The 17,282-nt window shown below is 53.8% G+C and overlaps 6 protein-coding genes across 6 annotated transcripts; 3 read left to right on the top strand and 3 right to left on the bottom strand.

Annotated features, from left to right (window-relative positions):
* PG997_012342 (uncharacterized protein) lies at nucleotides 1-1,790 on the bottom strand (the record flags this gene model as incomplete). The annotated part of the gene is made up of 8 exons (XM_066816656.1): nucleotides 1-36; nucleotides 90-214; nucleotides 266-627; nucleotides 680-923; nucleotides 976-1,282; nucleotides 1,339-1,413; nucleotides 1,473-1,553; nucleotides 1,641-1,790. 8 exons carry the CDS (start codon nucleotides 1,788-1,790, stop codon nucleotides 1-3), a joined length of 1,380 nt encoding a protein of 459 aa, XP_066662348.1.
* A 784-nt stretch (nucleotides 1,791-2,574) lies between these two features.
* PG997_012341 (Protein IMPACT-like protein) lies at nucleotides 2,575-3,434 on the top strand (the record flags this gene model as incomplete). Its single annotated transcript, XM_066816655.1, is given in 2 exon segments — nucleotides 2,575-3,055; nucleotides 3,070-3,434. The coding sequence occupies 2 exon segments, from the start codon at nucleotides 2,575-2,577 to the stop codon at nucleotides 3,432-3,434; spliced, it is 846 nt and encodes a 281-aa protein (XP_066662347.1).
* Nucleotides 3,435-3,729: 295 nt separating this feature from the next.
* Nucleotides 3,730-4,995, top strand: PG997_012340 (uncharacterized protein; the record flags this gene model as incomplete). Its single annotated transcript, XM_066816654.1, has 2 exons — nucleotides 3,730-3,790; nucleotides 3,842-4,995. 2 exons carry the CDS (start codon nucleotides 3,730-3,732, stop codon nucleotides 4,993-4,995), a joined length of 1,215 nt encoding a protein of 404 aa, XP_066662346.1.
* A 581-nt stretch (nucleotides 4,996-5,576) lies between these two features.
* On the bottom strand, nucleotides 5,577-7,874 carry PG997_012339 (vacuolar dynamin-like gtpase; the record flags this gene model as incomplete). Its single annotated transcript, XM_066816653.1, has 3 exons — nucleotides 5,577-5,745; nucleotides 5,804-7,678; nucleotides 7,822-7,874. 3 exons carry the CDS (start codon nucleotides 7,872-7,874, stop codon nucleotides 5,577-5,579), a joined length of 2,097 nt encoding a protein of 698 aa, XP_066662345.1.
* A 1,506-nt stretch (nucleotides 7,875-9,380) lies between these two features.
* PG997_012338 (uncharacterized protein) lies at nucleotides 9,381-11,827 on the bottom strand (the record flags this gene model as incomplete). Its single annotated transcript, XM_066816652.1, has 4 exons — nucleotides 9,381-9,748; nucleotides 9,812-10,292; nucleotides 10,347-10,756; nucleotides 10,825-11,827. Coding segments are annotated over 4 exons (2,262 nt in total), but the record flags the coding sequence as incomplete, so codon positions are not given.
* Nucleotides 11,828-16,239: 4,412 nt separating this feature from the next.
* On the top strand, nucleotides 16,240-17,223 carry PG997_012337 (YPC1-alkaline Ceramidase; the record flags this gene model as incomplete). The annotated part of the gene is made up of 3 exons (XM_066816651.1): nucleotides 16,240-16,319; nucleotides 16,400-16,473; nucleotides 16,565-17,223. 3 exons carry the CDS (start codon nucleotides 16,240-16,242, stop codon nucleotides 17,221-17,223), a joined length of 813 nt encoding a protein of 270 aa, XP_066662343.1.
* Nucleotides 17,224-17,282: the final 59 nt, after the last annotated feature.

The following is a 17,282-nucleotide window of genomic DNA, read 5'->3' as shown; positions in this document are numbered from 1 at the left end:
CTACATCATTGACGTAATTGAGGTGTTCGCATAAGCCTGGTAGTCGTGTTAGCTAACCAGTCCTAGAGATTTCCAGCTGTGGAACCTACCATTGGCTTGATGTTGGGATGCGGCACGGCGTCAAATTGGTTGAAGTTCAACTTATAATCTGGGCCGACGTTGATGTATGCGCCGCGGTTCTCGGTTTGATCGCAGTACTTGGGTGCGGAGAAGACTGACATAGCGTTAGTTTGTCACGCTCAAAAAGGGATGAAAGGGAACTCACCCGTGATGCACTTTCCGTTGTGCTCCTCCTCGTATCCGTCCATGCGCACTTCGTGGCTTCGAATGATGGCCTCCAAACCATTCTTGTCGCAGAATCGCTTAGTCACATCCGGTCCAAACTGCATGCCGACACCTCGCTTGCTGGGGCCTCGGCCAGGCGATGTCTGGGGATCTGTCCACAGCATCTCCATCATCAACCCAGCTTGGCCGGGTTGTCTCTGCGCATGCCTGTCCAGCTTTCGAATGTCGTCCAGTGTGATGTTGTCGTCTGAGAAGAGGCCACCGTGGAGCACAAGATATTTGTCGCCTACCAGAGTCGCCAGGGGTAGGGCGGAGAAACTCTCGGAGAACAACTTGAAGACACTGCAGGGTCGTTAGCATCCCGTACAATCTAGGGCTGGTTAGGGACTCATACCGCTCGTTATACTTGGCCTTGCATTCGCCTTCGAAGCCGTACACCTTGTTCATGTCGTCCGTCTCGTGGTTACCTCGGTTGAGATACAGACCCTGAGGCCTAAGCCACTTGTAGGCATAGAGTAACAAAGCGATTTCGGTTGACCACGAACCGCGATCAACGAAATCACCGTTGAAGAGGTACCAATGCTTGTCTGTTGGCTTGCCATTGAGTCTGAACAACTCCATCAAGTCGTAGTATTGGCCTGTTCCCCGGAGTCAGCGCAAGTGCAATCCGAGCCCATTTGGAAGACTTACCATGAGTATCACCACAAACGGTAAGTTGGACATCGTCGGGGATCTTCATTTCCACCATAGTAGCTTCGTCGTAGCAGATCTTCTTGACGGCAATGACGATCTGGTAGACAAACTTCTTGTGAATTTTCTTGCCGTTCTTGAACCGCTCGATCATGTCGTCGATGAATTCCTGTGTCATCTCGTTGCCTTCTAGCTTGACACCGTCATAGTCGGGCTCGATGGCTATCGACTCCACATCCAGACCTTCGGCAGCGGATGGCTCGTCGCCGACTTCAATGGCGGCGAAGAAGTTAAGCTGGCGCACAATCTTTGGCACTCGGCAAGTTTGAGTTTGGCATCCTTGTTATTCGGGTCGAGTCGAACACAATCCTTGAAGTCCTGGAGGGCATCTTTAGGTTTGAGGATGGCGGCGTAGGCGACAGCACGACGGAAGTAAGCCTTAATGGGGGATTATGCGTTAATGACCGCGATTGCAGAGGGCAAGAGCCGCGACGTACCTTGACGAGTTTGGGGTTGAGTTCAATGGCTTTGGTAGCATCCGCAATAGCATAGCCGTATGCCTCGGACTTTATGTTGGCCTGCAGCGGATGTGTTAGTCACGCGAGCGATCCTCATGGGCGTGTTGAAGGAAGGCGGGGCAAATATTGTTTGCTATATTTCCATACCTGAGCTCGGTTGGTGTAAAAAGTTGGCTCTTTATCGTTCAGTTCTATGGCCTTGGAATAGAGATCGATAGCCTTGGGCCAGTCATGGGCCGAGAAGGCTTTGTTGCCGTCATTCTTGAACGCGACAGCCTTGTCGATGGCGGAAGCCATGTCGATGGTGGGGGAAAGCCTGCAAACAGGACGGAAATCTAGGTGATGGGATAGTTGTAGCGGGTCTGAAAGGATAAGACGATGGATGTTGACAAGGAAAGGGCACCAAGATCCGGGAGAGAAAACAACGAGGCCAAAGACAAGGTTGGCACTGGATTGTTTTGGTTTTGATTTCGCAGGCGGCTGAGCGACGGGGAAATGATTCACTACGTGCTTGAACTGAGCAAACAGAGGAATATTATCGAAGCGGGACGACGTCGAAAGCGGCGAACGCCACGCCGAATAGGTGGACAGGGAATCTGGATCTCTCAAAGGCGATAAACCCCAAGCGGAGCTTATCTGATTCGAATCCATGCCCGCTAGGCGGCCTAGAAGCCTAGGACTGCTCGAGTTGCAGCCTAGAGGCCGCAGTCTAGCCTGTCAGGGCTGTACTTGGTCATGGTCTCGACCTTTTTCTTCTTCTTTTTCTTTTCTTTTCGGCGTTAGTCAATGGCGATTGTTTCTGCCCACACAATCCCTACTGCTGCTTAGCTCTCTGTAAGTGAGGACCCTGACCCTGACCCACAGCGGGGTTCAAATGTCTGGACTTTTGCGGCAAGTTGGGCAGACAGGCCGACTACCGATTTGATTGATTTGATTTATCTCCAGTACGATCGATTCTTATTCCACGTTAGACAGCAGTGCCACCAACGGTCGTTACCGTCTCTCCTTTCTTTGCTCATGATCTCTCTTCGATGCGCCGTCTAGATCGCCCTGGTCAATTTTGTTCACGTGGCTGTCAAATATGTCGGAGGAGCTGAAGGACGAAGTTGAGGCCATCAACTCAATATATGGCGATGGGTGTTTAGTGCAGTCCAGCGAGGACTCTAACGTGTATATCTTGACGCCCCCTGAAGAATCTGCCTCGCTGCGCATCGAATTTCCCCCGGCATATCCTCAGGAGCCCCCCGTTGTCATTGGCACTAACAGTACCGGCGATCACGGGAAGCGTGGAGATGCCGCCCGAGAGCTTGAAATGTTCAGGGAGGTGGTTGGTTCCGTCTATGAACCCGGCATGGTCTGTCTGTTTGACGCCATCGAGGAGCTCAAGAGGAGACTGGAGGAGTTCGCCGAGCTTGAACATCTTCAACAAGAGGAAGAAGCTGCTGCTGCGACACCCGAAGTAGTGGACGAGCCATCCTTGCCACCGGCACAGGACCCCATGGCTATTGCGATGAGCATCGAAGAACCCCCTGGATTATTTCGGATCCTTTCATGGAGCTCAAGTCGGTCTTCGTAGCCCGCTGTGCTAATGTTTCTTCTACGGCAGAGGCCGAGGGATTCCTACAGCACTTGCTAGCGACTGATAAGAAGGTTCGCATCGCTACACACAACATCACCGCTTGGCGCATCAAGGGGCCCAACAACACGTCCTTCCAGGATTGCAACGACGATGGCGAGACTGCTGCCGGTGGGCGTCTCCTACACCTGATGCAGCTCATGGATATCTGGGACTGTATGGTGATCGTAACCAGATGGTACGGCGGGCACAAGCTCGGCCCCCGACGATTTGCTCTGATCAACCAAGCCGCAAGAGATGCCTTCGTCAAAGCCGGCTTCGTCCCTGAACCCTCTGCCGGCAAGAAGAAAGGATCTGGCAAGTAACCGAATTCCTGTAACAGTGTTCTCGCTGTACACCTGATCTGGCACTGTAAGATTCTACGCGAAGTACATCCTTCTACTTCGTGCTCGACGCGGCTGTTACCCCACACCGACTACTCCAACCATCCTGGTCAGGGATCAATAGCTGCCTCGGCTTCCACGCGTACTCCCCCAACCATCCCTTTGCTGCATTTAATAATACGTGCACCTTGGGATGTGTTGGTCGCAAAAAGACAACTACTCTAATTTTGTGTCTGTCATATCTGGAATCTCCTCTCAGTGATAAGATTGATCCAACATGGTCGGCCCACCGCCGTTGAAAGGACTTAAAGTCCTCGAGTTTGCCGGCCTTGCTCCAGGTAATTCAGAAGCCATCCCGGTCATAGATGATTGTTGCTTATGAACCGTAGGTCCCTTTGCCGGCCTTCTTCTTGCGGACGCCGGAGCCAACGTCTTGCGCATTGACCGAGCAGTCCCGGGGAAAACGCACACCGCTGGTGCCGAGGCGCCTCCCACCGGGGACCTGCTTACTCGACACAAGTCTTCCATTGCAGTAGATTTGAAGTCACCCTCCGGCGTTGCATTCATCAAGGAGCTAGCAAAAACGTCTGATATCATCATCGATCCCTTTAGGCCCGGTGTACTCGAGAAGTTGGGCCTTGGCCCTGAAGTTCTATGCGCCATCAATCCCCGCCTCGTCTACGGCCGTATGGCAGGCTTCCGCAGGGACGGGAAGTACGCCGCGATGGCCGGGCACGACATCAACTATCTTGCCGTGTCTGGTGTCTTATCGATGCTCGGGCGACGCGAAGAGAAGCCACACCCGCCCTGGAACATCCTCGCCGATTTCGCAGGCGGTGGTGCCACGCTGTTCCAGGGTATCCTCCTTGCCATAATCTCCCGGGAGAAGACGGGGCGGGGCCAGGTCGTCGAGGCCAACATGGTAGACGGCGCCAGCTACCTTGCCACGTTCCCGCGGCAAGCCCTCAAGACCCCCATGGTGTCCGAGCCGCGCGGCGGAAACATGCTCGACGGAGGCTGCCCTTACTACGACACGTACGAGACCAAGGACGGCAAGTACGTGGCCGTCGGCGCGCTCGAGCCGCAGTTCTTCGCCGTCCTGGTCCGCCGCCTCGGCCTCAGCGACGACTTGAACCGGACGCGCGCTGATCGGGACACCTGGCCCGAGATGACGCGACAGTTTGAGGCCATCTTCAAGTCCAAGACGCGCGCGGAATGGGAGAAGGTCTTTGACGGTACGGATGCGTGCGTGACCCCTGTGCTCGAGTACCCCGAGCTCGAGACCGACCCGGCCCGGGAAGGCGACCAGCGACCCAGCGTTACGCTGCGCGACACTCCGCTCTTGGCCGCTCACCAGAAGACAACGGACCCCATCCGCCAGGGTCAGGGCGATGGGTGGCCGGGGAACGGGTACGCGAACCAGCCTCTTCTCCCGGGTCAGGGTGGCGAGGAGGCCTTGCGGTCCTGGTTTGGCCTCGGCAAGGAGACAGATTATGGTGTGCAGAAAGGGGGGCTTGTGTTGAAGCCGAAATCCAAGCTGTAATGTGTTGGTCGAATTCGGTGCAAAGCCGGATATCATAGCCTTTTGGCCTTACGAATGGAGCTTTTGATTAAATCCGATGCTGGGACGAAGGCCAGCTCTACGGGGTAGATGTTGTCCGCTTTTTATAGCAACGTAAAGTGCAAACTGTAGATTTAGCAGCCAAGTGGCCAGCTACCTATCAATCTAGGAGTCTATACATACCAGAACACTACTGTGTTTGTATACTACTGTAAAACTACACACGAGTAAGTACAAATCCTACTTATTGCCCCTGATGGTTTAGTTTCTATCGTTCCACGAACCAGCATGCATGTTTCAATCTTCAGCTCAATGGACCGCATATATTCGTTTGTCATCAGTAGGTAGTCAGGGATGCATGTAGATTTCACTACAAAGAGGAAAGACAATGCGTGTAACATTATATCATTAAAACCGTCTGCTCTGGTCTCGTAAAGTGTGGTATCAAGAACAGAATGATACTGCGTTCCCCCTACACCACCCTACAGTACCAACTCCAGTTTCGGCTCTAGACCACCCCGTGCGCTGTCCCTCTCTCTCTTTCCGAAATTCGTCATCGTTCTCTACTGAACCTGGGATACTATTTCGCTGGCCTTGGAAAGTGAATCGACCATCTTCTGGCATTCTTGACGCCGGCGAACTGTGTAATCAGACTCCTTGAGCAGGTCATCAAACGTCTCCTTGCGGTACATGTTCTCTAGCAGCTCCTTCTGCATGTCGTCTTTGGTGAGTCTAAACATTTGATTAGTAAAAAGAGCATCCCTTGTTCCGTTTGGGAATATCGACTTACTGGACGAGCGAAAGCATGATGGCCTTGGGAACCATATCGATCATAGTTCTCCTGACGATGTTGTAATAAGATGAAATAAGCAGCTTGATGACCTCCACCTCGACGTTCTCACGCTCAGAAAGAGTACCGGAGGCCTTCAACATCGCAGGCGGAGGCTCCATGGCAGCTGCCTTCTTCTTGTTCTTGGCGGCAAAGAAACTACCAAAGAATCCGCCATTGCCATCGCCGCCGTCGAGTTGAGGGCTGGCCGCACGAGCGGGCGTGGACGCCGACGCAGGCAGCGGCTTTCCAGTCTTGGGGTCAACCTGAACGGGCTTAGCCGAATAGCGTTCGTTCACAATGGCCATGGCTCTGTGGCCATTCAGGAAATCGGGGTGGCCAGTGTTGATGTAGCAGGCTTCCATGGCCACCAAGTCCTTGACAAGTTTGTTTGTAGGCTCCATAGCCTTCTTGAAGAAGCTGATAACGACGGAGTGGAAAGTCTCCTTAAGCTGGGGGTATCGCCGATAGACAGCCTTGGAGAGCAGCTGGGTAAGGATGCGGACCAACTCGTCGTAGACCAGCGAAACACACCTCAGACTGGGTTCTTCCAGGCGCCTGATCTGCTGCTTTACGATAACCTCGAACGCCGTCGTGCCCACGAACAAGGCCGGAGAAGGACCGGAAGAGTTGTGCAGCATGGTACGGATCTCGTTGTCCTTCACCACGTCGAACGGGTCAACCGCCTTGACACCGTTGGAATAGAGCTCGTGGAAGACGAAGCTGATTCTGGCACCGCCAGACAGCTCTGCGCTCGAAAGCTCCCCGTTGTTGCCATCCAGCACGCCTTGCCACTCCTTGGCGAACTCGGTAATGATATTCAGCACAATGTTGGAGCTGTTGCCGAGCAGCGAGGGGCCGAGACTCTCCAATTCCGCCGAGTACTTTGCCAGAGAGCTGGCGATTCTGGCTTTGATGTCGGGTAATGTCTGCTTGATGTGCATCATCAGGATCAGGTTGAGCTTGCGAGCAAGATACGGGGTGCCGCAGTAGGAGCTCTTGTTTCGATACGCCTTATGATTATCGAAGAAGTTCTTCTCTGCCTCAAGGGACTGCATGATGGGCTTCTTGTTATCGATGTCCCTCTGTCCTCGGTTGACGACCGGAACGTAGCCTAGTCGAAGGGGAATAATGCGACCAGCCAAGATGTCGACGACATCAGTACCCTCGTCCATCAGATCGACCTTGGTCAGGACACCAATTGTCCTCTGACCCTCGGGGTCGACCTCGCGCGCCAGCTTCAGACCATCCGAGTTGGCCAGATCCTGGTTGGCAGCTGTGACGGCAAGGATGATGGCGTTGGATTTGGAAATGTATTTTAGCACCATGTCCTTGATCTGTCTCTCGATATCTCGGGGCTGGTCTCCGACAGGCACCTTGGTCAAACCAGGCAAATCGACCAGAGTCAAGGTCAAGACATTGGGAGAGTAGACCCTCAGGTTGATGGGGGCTGGCGAGATGCCGGCGTTGCGGCCGACCTTGGCCTCTGTTTCGCGGCTGATCTCTTCCCTGATCTTGTTGAAATCGTAGAACTTCTGGCCGGGGATGTGCAGGAACTCGCCCCATTCGTCTTGGTTAGCCGCCTTGTCGGTGGAATTTGCGACATCCTCGTTGGTGCCATTTGTCTGGCCGGTAGAGGGTCGATTGATGAGTTGCAATACCAGCGGCCGTCGCGTGACGATACCGGAGCCACGGGGCAAGAAGTCCCTTCCGACAATGTTTTCCAGTACCGAACTCTTACCGCTAGACTGACTTCCCACGACGGCTATTTGGGGGAGATCGATGGGGTTGTTGACACCGACGGTGGCGAAGACATCTTGAAGCTTGTTCACGAGCCTGTAAGAGAGAGGACATGTGTTAGTTGCGCCGTCTCGAATGCATGGGCTGCAGGGCCTTTGCTGGGCTGGCGATGCTTCCAGAAAGCCGTCAGGGGCGCAAGGGCTCTTGGGCAACTGTCGCAAGAAGATAGGGCCACGTACTTGATGAGGGCGGGATCCGAGATGCCGCCCGGCGTGCTCATGCTGTCGGCCATAGTGACGACCTGTTCTGTTATCTAATGAAGGCCAAATGTGTCTCGATTGTGAGTCGGCGCCAGATGGGTTGGTTGTATTCGTTTCGCAGTCGAGGGGTTCGATCAGGTTCAGGCACGAGCAAGCACAAGCTTAGGTCAAGTCGGAGTGGGTTTTGGGAGGCCTGGCACTGGGTATGGTATGGTATGCAGGTTGTATCGAAGTAGTGGCAGGTGGCCCGAGTCTCGATGCCGCTAGATGCCAATTGTCTACTTAGTCGTAGGTAGTCGTTTAGGTAGCAGCAGCAGTGCAAAGAGGCCACACGTTGGGGGAAGATCTGACTCAAGCACCGAGCGATGCGAAAAAGTCTTTTTTGGGTATTCGATGTTTTTGTTTGGGTGATCAAGAGCGATGCATGTGGCCAGCCTTGGGACTGGGTAATATGCAACTCGAAAAAGAGATGGGTTGGATGGATGTACGTACATACTCCCGCGCATTGGGGGTTAGATTTGGCGGCGTCGATACCTGATTTGATGGCCCCCAGCTGTCACTGGGCACTCCCCTCCAGGCTCTATCTACTGTACATCTGTACCTAGCAGCAGCAGCAGCAGCAGCAACAAGCCTGCCTGCACACTGCAAGCTGCCCACGCACTCGTACTCTCTCTCCCCCCTTATTAGACTCTGTCCCTGATACTTGATACTGCCCGATACCCAATACCCCATACCCCCTTCGGATTACGTACGTGGTACCCTGTTACATCCCATACAGGAGCCGCAGCCACTAGCCCCGACGAGGTCTAGCCTGCTTCGCCAGCTGTTTCAATCCACATATTCCATGCCCGAGCATGACAGAGGCTGCCCTGCAGGCTGCAGCAGGCTCAACAACACCGCCATCGCCTACTACTAATAAGGCGCCTAGTAGCAAGAAATGTAGGTGCCTAATCACATTGTCGCCTCGTCCCCGTCATCGCCCGTCGTCACCACTTTGAACCACATGACGACCGCAATCAACAGATACTGAAGGTAGGTATGCACAAGTACACTCCTGTTGCTTACATGTCGGCAAACAATCTGGCGAGCATCTCTCTTTTGTTTGGCTGGGAGGCTAGGTACTTTGAAGTTTTGGGAGTCTGAGTCTGGCGATCCGAGTTATCTACATCCACGAGCGCAAGCTTTTATACGCTCATGGAGTAGACCACCGGTGAACGGAGACGCATGTCAAACTAAATGTAATTCTCTATACCACCAAGCGCAAGAAAACCACACGCTCTATGTTGAACTACCCTTGCTCCATGCCTCCTTTGATGCTGGCCTGGTTCCCCATGCGACGAAGCCAGAGCGTGAAATTTTATCAAAACACCAAGTCTAGACGGAGGGGAATTCAGTTGCCTATAGAGCTCGTGTCAGAACATGACTGCTCTTGTTCGCTAGTGCTTATACCGCGAGCAGAGCCTCTGCCAAAATCAGCCTGTTTCGCCGTCTTATGCCTTATGCAAATGGTATCTCAATGATTCTGTGTATTCCCCCCGCTATGTAGGGAGCTTCTGCTGTTGACCGCTGCGCGTAGCCATGCTACTCCTCGCCCATCGGCTGTTCTCCATGCCACCCATTAGATTCGGCACCACTCGACTCCTGACTCTGGTGCAATGCCTCCAGATGTATCCGCTGCCCTTCGGTGTTCGACCAACTATAGAAACCGGGTTAGCGTCCAATAAGAACCGCACTTCGTCAAAAGGGACGAGGAATACGTACATCTTCACCTTGCCGTCATCACCACAGGAGGCAAATAGGCACGGGTCAGTTGGGCTCCAGGACACCGAGTTGCATCGGGGATGGTGCCCGCTCAGCTTCTCGACGATCTGAGCACTGGCTTTGTGCCAGATGTTGATAGAGCCGTCTGCAAGGAACAAAAGTCAGCATATAAAGACCGGTTTCCCTTGGGCGTAATTCATAAGCGTACCTTCGCTGCCGCTAAGAACAAAACTCTCGGCTGCTCCTCCAAGTGCACTCCTAATCATATACTCGCCGCCTGTATGCCCTGAATAGTATTGCACAGGTTCGCGGCTGACGAGGTCAAACAGCTGGGCTTGGTCTTTCTGGAGGTTCACGAGCAGATGCCGCGAGTCTTTGCTGATGCTGATCGAGGTCAATCGGCAGTGCAGTTCGATTTCGTATTCCCAAAGCCTCGTCATAAAGTTGTAGACATGGATGTGGTTGCGGTCATCCATAGCAACCAACCAACGTCCGTCAGGCGAAAGAGACAGGTCCTCAACCCGATGATTGTTTGCCCAGTCAAATACTTTTTCGCCGTCAAGGTCCCACTGGCAGAGACTGCGGGACTTATCCAGAGAACCTGTCAGGAATGATCGGTTGTCAGGGGCCCATACGCAGCTGCTGACGGGTTCTTCGAAGGGACTGACATCCAGAAGAAGCCCGCCGGTCTAGAAGAATGGTCAGCGATAGGTCACGGGCTGTGCAGCGGCAATTTTACTCACTTTGAGGTCCCATAGCCGCGCATGTTTGTCTTGACAACACGTAACAATCATGGAGTCGTCCCAACTGAAGGCAACATTCCCCACCCCGGCGCGATGTTCCCGTTCTCCAAGAGTGTGCAGTATCTTAAATGAGGGAACGTCCCAAATGATGACAGTCTTTTCGCTGCCACAGCTGGCCAACTTTGTCCCATCGTGAGAAAACACCACTTGCCAAACTTCGCCTTGGTGGTCATCAATATCAATAATGTTCTCCGTAGGGAAACGCCGCCTATCACAGAGGTGGTCCGCGTAGAGAGACGGCGATCGGGCGTTCGAATGGTACATGCACATGTTGATCTGATTATGCTTGACCTGGTGCAGCAGGACTGCCAGACGATGCTCCGGAAGCATCACCGAGGGCGATATGCATCCTGTGAAGTGAGTTAGTAGCCGCACAAGTCTGGAATATGACGAAACAGTGATGCTGGGGCCATCTTACTGGAAAGGTCCGACAAGAGTATTTCCCGAGACCGACCATAAGCGCCATCCCATTCCGCCTTCAGCTTGATGTCGTCCGGAGAGTCGCACATCACCAGACTGGAGAGGAAATGCAACTTTGCCTGGTCTTGGTTTAACGGGGTCAACTCGGTACGCAGGACCATCAATGCCTGACTCGTCTTTTGCTGCTCCAGCAACTCCAAGAACTTTTGTTGCCGTATCCAGAAGCGCATCATGTTCCGGTCTGCGCCCTGTGCCAACACCAATCCATTTCCGTTCTGCGATGTCCGCTCCGCAGGTGCCGTCGCACCCAACAACAGATCTTCGGCGTCACCCCATGCGCCGTCGAGAACGGCTGTGCGGAACGATGCCACCGTCGGGCTTTCCAGCTCAAACCCGCTGTCTCTGCCCACGCTCTCGGCTGCGGTGTGGTATCCCATATCGGACAGGGCCTGTATCAGTATCCGCGTGACTTCCTCGCGATCATGACCGAAGTACGTGTCTGACATTCTTGGTTTGGAGGCGCCATTCGTGGCAAGAGCGGGCTTCTGCATTCCGTTGGCACTCGTCGTTGCCCGCTGATATGGCTTCCCGTTCGTGTGGTTACTCGTGCCGTTCGGCGCCGGTGTTCCATCGTTGCTGGCTAGCATGGCGTCGTCGTCGGCTCTTCGGCGTTTGGACTTGTGCTGGTATGTGGAAGGACCTGCTTCCGGATTCTGGGAAGTCAAATCCTGGGTAGCAGACAGATCGTCTGAGGCTCGTCGCCTCCGTCCCAGGACCTGTCCTCGCCCCTGCAGCTCGGTCGCTATCGGAGCTGGTTGGGTGGGTCGGGAGAGTGTGGGCAGTAGACGTGCTATATCGTTTGGGTTCCCTCGGGGGTGGTTGGTAAGATCTGGGGCTGAGAGGACTGTGTTGGTAGGATGCTGGGGAGGATGCGGAGTGGATGGGCCGTCGGAGGTGGATGGGGTGATGGTGGGAGGTGGAGGCTGGTGGTCGGCCACTTCGACTTGCGGCGGGAAAGTAGGACTTTCCCGCAGCGAGGAAGAGAAGGTTCGAACAGGTCCGGTGGATTAGACGGTTGGGATGCGGATAGCGTTCGTCGGATCAGATCAGGATGGTATCTGGAAGACTGGGAAGGGTACAAGGTTCGCTCGGGAAAGCTCGCTCGCCTCACGCCGGGGGTTTCGAAGGTTCGAAGGGTCGAAGGGTCGAGGCGGAGGGGTCGGGACTGCGAGGGGCGTTGAGGATTGATGGATGCGAGCGGGTTTGTGCAGTGGTAAAGAGCTTCTTTAGACTTGAGGAGTCGATAGTTGGGAGCGTCTAGGTTACCAGATGACCGCACTTCGACAATAGCTGACCTCATGTCAAAGTGGACCGTGAACCTAAACGATCTGGAACCTAGGAACAGTGCTAGGAACCTAAGTAGGAACCAAAGGGGGCGCGTAATAATACCTAGGTCTGATGGCGTAGTATGTACTTTCAGCTAAAGTGTCCTGTAGGCTGTAGGTACTCATGTGTACCCGAAGTAGGTAGGGTGACAAGACGCAGGGTGGTTTCTCCGGCCAAGGCCGAGAAGCAGAGATGGCGAGACTTGATGTTGTTTTTGTTTCCCACGACTGTTCCCATTGCTACAACAGTGTCCGTAGCAACTGGCGGAAGACGGCGGCCACTGCACGCATGTGGGAATAAACGAGATAGATCGCAAGTATCCGAGGTGCCGCAAGAGCGAAACATTCATTCACGTACCTAGTCCGCCTTACGTAGGAGCTAATACGGTCATGTTACATGCTAGGAGCCGGGTATTGAGATATGAACGGGTCGTATTGATTGATGTACCTACATTTGATTGCTGTAGGGCGCAGGTGCTCTTGCATGCAGGCAACCAACCCGCGTATACCTGATGCAGTGAATATATGACAACAAATATCAACAAGAAACAAGAATGCTTGAACAAACACCCTCGAGCTCTCTCTCTTTGTTCAATGAATCGCCATTTGCATGCCCTGTTAAGTGGTGACTGCGTGACTGAACTGCTCCAATGTTCTTTGAGCTGCCCGCGACACTGGGGAAAGAGTGTTGAAGTACAGACCCAGATCTTCAGTTGGGTTGATTGGTTGATAAAACGCTTGCGGCACCGCTGGCATGTCGACCCTATCTACATTGGCCTCAACCAATCAGCGCACGAACCTGCAACCTGCATAGTTCGCCAACGTTCAGACTCGAGTTGATTGAATGGATGTTGCAGAAAGAGTTACGCGGTGACCTACCTGGCTTGCTATGTACGGACTAACTGCATAATACTGCATTCCAGTCCATACATACAGAAGAGCGGATGGATCATCAATCAATCCTGATGTTCTATACGCCCGTGATGCTAAGGCTATTGACCGGCACACTGAATTGACCCCCAAACCCCGTACTGCCCTGAGGCCCCTGTGCGTAGGTACCTAAGGAATACGGCAGGTCCTGGGGATTGCTGCTGTTGAGTCCCACCTCCCCCCGCCCGGCACCCACTGACCTACCGGGCAGTGTTAGCAGTTCGTGTGACCAACCTCGTTTAGAAGCTGCTTGGTCCTCCAATGTTGATAGTTGCCGTGAACGACAACAAGCAACTTTCGGCCTGCTGCCATCACTGATGTGTGCCCCAATCCTACATGGACATGTATCCATCCATGGTAGAAGATGAAGATAAAGACACCTGATCTAATGGCCGATGAGCAAATAAACGTTCGGCGGTTACCCCACACCCTCCACTGTACCAAGGGTGCTACTAGCTAGCACACGGCTTGTATGAACCGGCCTAGGCCTGGGCCTACTTCTACCTGGCGTCGACTGTTGGGATACAGTCATGATTGTAGAATCAACGGATTAATCGCCCTCTCCCACTTCACGACAGAACAGATGTCGCTGGTGTGTCAAGTAATATCAAGGAGTACCTAGCCATTGAGGAGTTGGGCGATGGAATCCCGAGCCCTTCCTCGACAATGATAAGGGACCACAGAAAGTGCAGCTAGTCAACCGAGTCGGATCCTCCCCACCAAGCAACCTGTCAGTCAAGGACTGGCTCACCCCATTGCGTCCATGAAACACGCCCTGTTCGTTGTCTAACACTGCGTGTCCAGATCCCGTTCAAGTTGAAATTGGGAGACGTTTCCAGGCATTGTTGTGTTTGTGTTCAGACAGGTCAGGCTTGGCGCCGAACATGCTTCAATGAGTGCCATGTCAGTCATCAGGTGTCTTCGAGCCCGCCTGAACGGAGCAGGCGGACTTTGTTGGCTCCGGCCCCCGGATTCGGTTCCGGTGCCGCTTCCGGCTGCTACGGGCCCACAAGGAGCAGCACCGGCGGATGGTTAAAGACCATGCCGCCGGTATGTGTAGCTATATGACAGCAATCACAACTGGTTACTTCTCGATTCAAAATCCTGGCGGCAGATCATTCACTGGGTCGTAATACCTTTCGCTTGGCCTCCTTCGTAGGTACCGGGGAGTCCTCTAAGAAGCGTTTGTACTCTGTGCAGTTTGGTAAGGTACTCCAACCAATACCACCGGGGTTAATCGCAGCTCACAGCTTTGATTGTGACATGCATCATGGAACACCAGTTTGCGTCCATGGGTGCATTCCATGCAGACTCGTGGATTGTGCTGTTGGTTTAGTGTAAACATGCATTTCTCTTCTTGGTGTGATTCACATCCCACCACCATGTTGCAAACCTCGTAGAGGCTGCTCATGATTTGTACTGATAATGCCACTACAAATACTGGCGTGCGAGGGGTCCCGGGCTCCATTGATGAGGTGCGAATGATTGCAGCGACGCTTGCTGCAGTTCTCTGCTCATACAGGTATATTTTCTTTTCCAAAGGAGTCGGGAAAAGGTGAGTAGCTTGTTTTCATCACATATGAACGAGGCCCTTAGTTTAAGCAAACAACTGACGGTCCGCCAATAACTATCAGGTCGAGCATCTTATTGCTGTGCAACACGGCTGTAAGCCAGTCGCGTCATTGGTCCCGTACCAATGGCCCCTCGCCTTGTAGCTTATCAAGCTCCAACACAATATCCTGTTCAGCGACCATACTTTTGAGGATATGACACCAAAATTCGACTTGGCAGGGTCCGGCTGTATCTACCTTTTTGGGCTGACTGGTTACTTCACGACTGATCCCGACAACATCGAACCCATCCTTTCCACGCAACTGGAAGACCATGGCCGCGGAAGCCAGCGTCTACCAATTTCCCTCTACTTGGCGAGTGTATATGGTAAATGGTCATTCAGTGAAGACTGATGTAGAATAGGGTGTTACCTCGTGAATTCGCACTCGTAATCTGCTCTTCCAAGTGACTGAGCCTCGTGCGCTTGGGTCAACGTAAAACTAATTCACTAGGAAGAACAGATTTGCCGATGAAGTATACATGCAGCCAAAAAAGCATGCAGCGGAGTTGGTAGGTTGATGCACGTGTTACCGGATCTCGAGTCGGGTGTTGATTACGCCGCGCGGCGAACATGTACCTAGGTGGGCATGCCCCAAATCAACAACTCGGCCCCGTCAAGCGAGCTGAGCCTCCCGGGGGCCACTGAAGACTGAAGTGCCCCCCGGCAGGTATACGATGGCCCTTACCGATTTCAGCTGACGTGGAGGATACCATCGTAAGGTTTTGGGTTCGCGACGTTGCCATTAACATGCGACGTGTGGTGACAGTGGCACAGTGGTCCCTGGAGCTTGGGTGCCGCGGTATTCCCCTCGGGCGGAATCACTGCTCGAGGGCCGTCGATGATGCCAGAGAACCCGATAGAACGGCTGTGCATGCTGCACCATAACACGATAGCGTCTGCTGGCACATGTGTGTAGCAATTGAGTTAAGCGAGTTCCCGCCGGATCGTCACTTGTTCACCGAACAAACTGACTACGGGACCAGGACCACTCATATTTCTAGGGGTCCAGCTCGCTACATGACCGCTCCAGGCCAGGGGGGTACGCAACTTGAATTAGGCAGACAATATGCACCTGCACAGATACGAGGTAGACTACTCAATTCCGATTCCCATCTGGGAGCAGCATCATATGTTTCCTCGTAGACTCGAGACAAGCAAGTCCAAAAGGAATGGTTGAGTTGAGCAAACCAACATGGACGGACGGACCTCTTGGCATAGCCTGTTCTGGATCCTGCTGCTGCTGCTCGCTCAGTTCAGTTAGCACCTTTACCAACTGAACAACAAGCAAGCATCCCTTTTTTAGTGGAGTGTCTACTAAGTATGTAGCCTACCGGCCTTAAAGTGCCGTACCTGCATGACGATCCAACGTTCTGGTCCCCAGCACCTTCGCGTTTCCAGCAGCTGACAACAAGCTCGACGGCCATACAGACTTCCCAGAAACCCTCTACCAGCCCCAAAGTGCGTTTGCTGCAGGAAACACCTCGAGATGGGCCACCACAATCGTCACTTCGCGGGCGACCGTTATGCGCTCTTAGGCGCCTGGAGCCCGCCAACAAGCACTGCCAAGTATGTGCACAGCAGCTCAACCTCTAAACTACATGTACACAATACTCGCCCTCCCCCCAAGGCTAACGGCGTATTTCCAGTTTCTGCGAGGAAGACTATGTCGTCACTCGATATGTCGCCGAATTCATGAATTCCATGACCAACCTGCCCTATGGTATGAATGACTGAAATCCCCTGTAAGAGAGCTCAGTATATCAAAGACTCTTGCGCCCTTGTAGTATCCATCCCGTCTGACACACTTACAGTCTACTTTGCCCTTCGCTACATGTACGGCCCCGGCAGCCGAGGCCTCTTCCGGCCTCGCACCGACTTCATGTCGGTCTCCCTGCTCGTCCTGGGCGTCTGCTCCTTCCTGTTCCACGCCTCGCTCCGGCACACGCTCCAGTACGCCGACGAGCTCGGCATGCTGGGCCTGGCCTGGGCGCTCCTGCAGGGCATCCTGACGGTCCGCGGGCGCTCCTCGGCCAACGACCGCCTCGTCAACACCACCCTGAACATCGTCTTCCCCCTCTTCGCCGCCTTCTACGTCTGGACCGGCAAGATCATCTACCACGCCTCGGCTTTCTTCCTCATGATGGTCCTCCTCGTCATCCGCGTCGCCCACCTCTTCTTCTGGCGCAAGCCCGCCCTCCCCGAGGACAAGCTCCGCATCTGGAAGGCCCGCGGCCGCATCTCGCTGGCCCTGCTCGTCTTCGCCTACGTCCTGTGGAACATCGACCTCGAGTTCTGCGCCGAGCTCCGGCTGCTGAGGGGGCGGGTGGGGCTGCCCTGGGCTTGGCTCTTGGAGCTGCACGGCTGGTGGCACATCATGACGGCCATGAGTGCGAGCCAATTCATGGACACGGTCAGAGAGTTACAAGAAGTGTTCGCGACAGAGGAAAGCGCTAAGGATGAGAAACGTTAAGCGGGTTGATGGTTGGAGTCAAGTCTTAGAACTGGTATTGCATATTATTCGCTGGCAGA

This window comes from Apiospora hydei (assembly GCF_038363865.1).
Source record: "Apiospora hydei strain CBS 114990 chromosome Unknown utg000009l_segment0_segment0, whole genome shotgun sequence".
NCBI lineage: Eukaryota > Fungi > Ascomycota > Sordariomycetes > Amphisphaeriales > Apiosporaceae > Apiospora > Apiospora hydei.
This window is presented reverse-complemented; position numbering and strand designations above follow the sequence as displayed.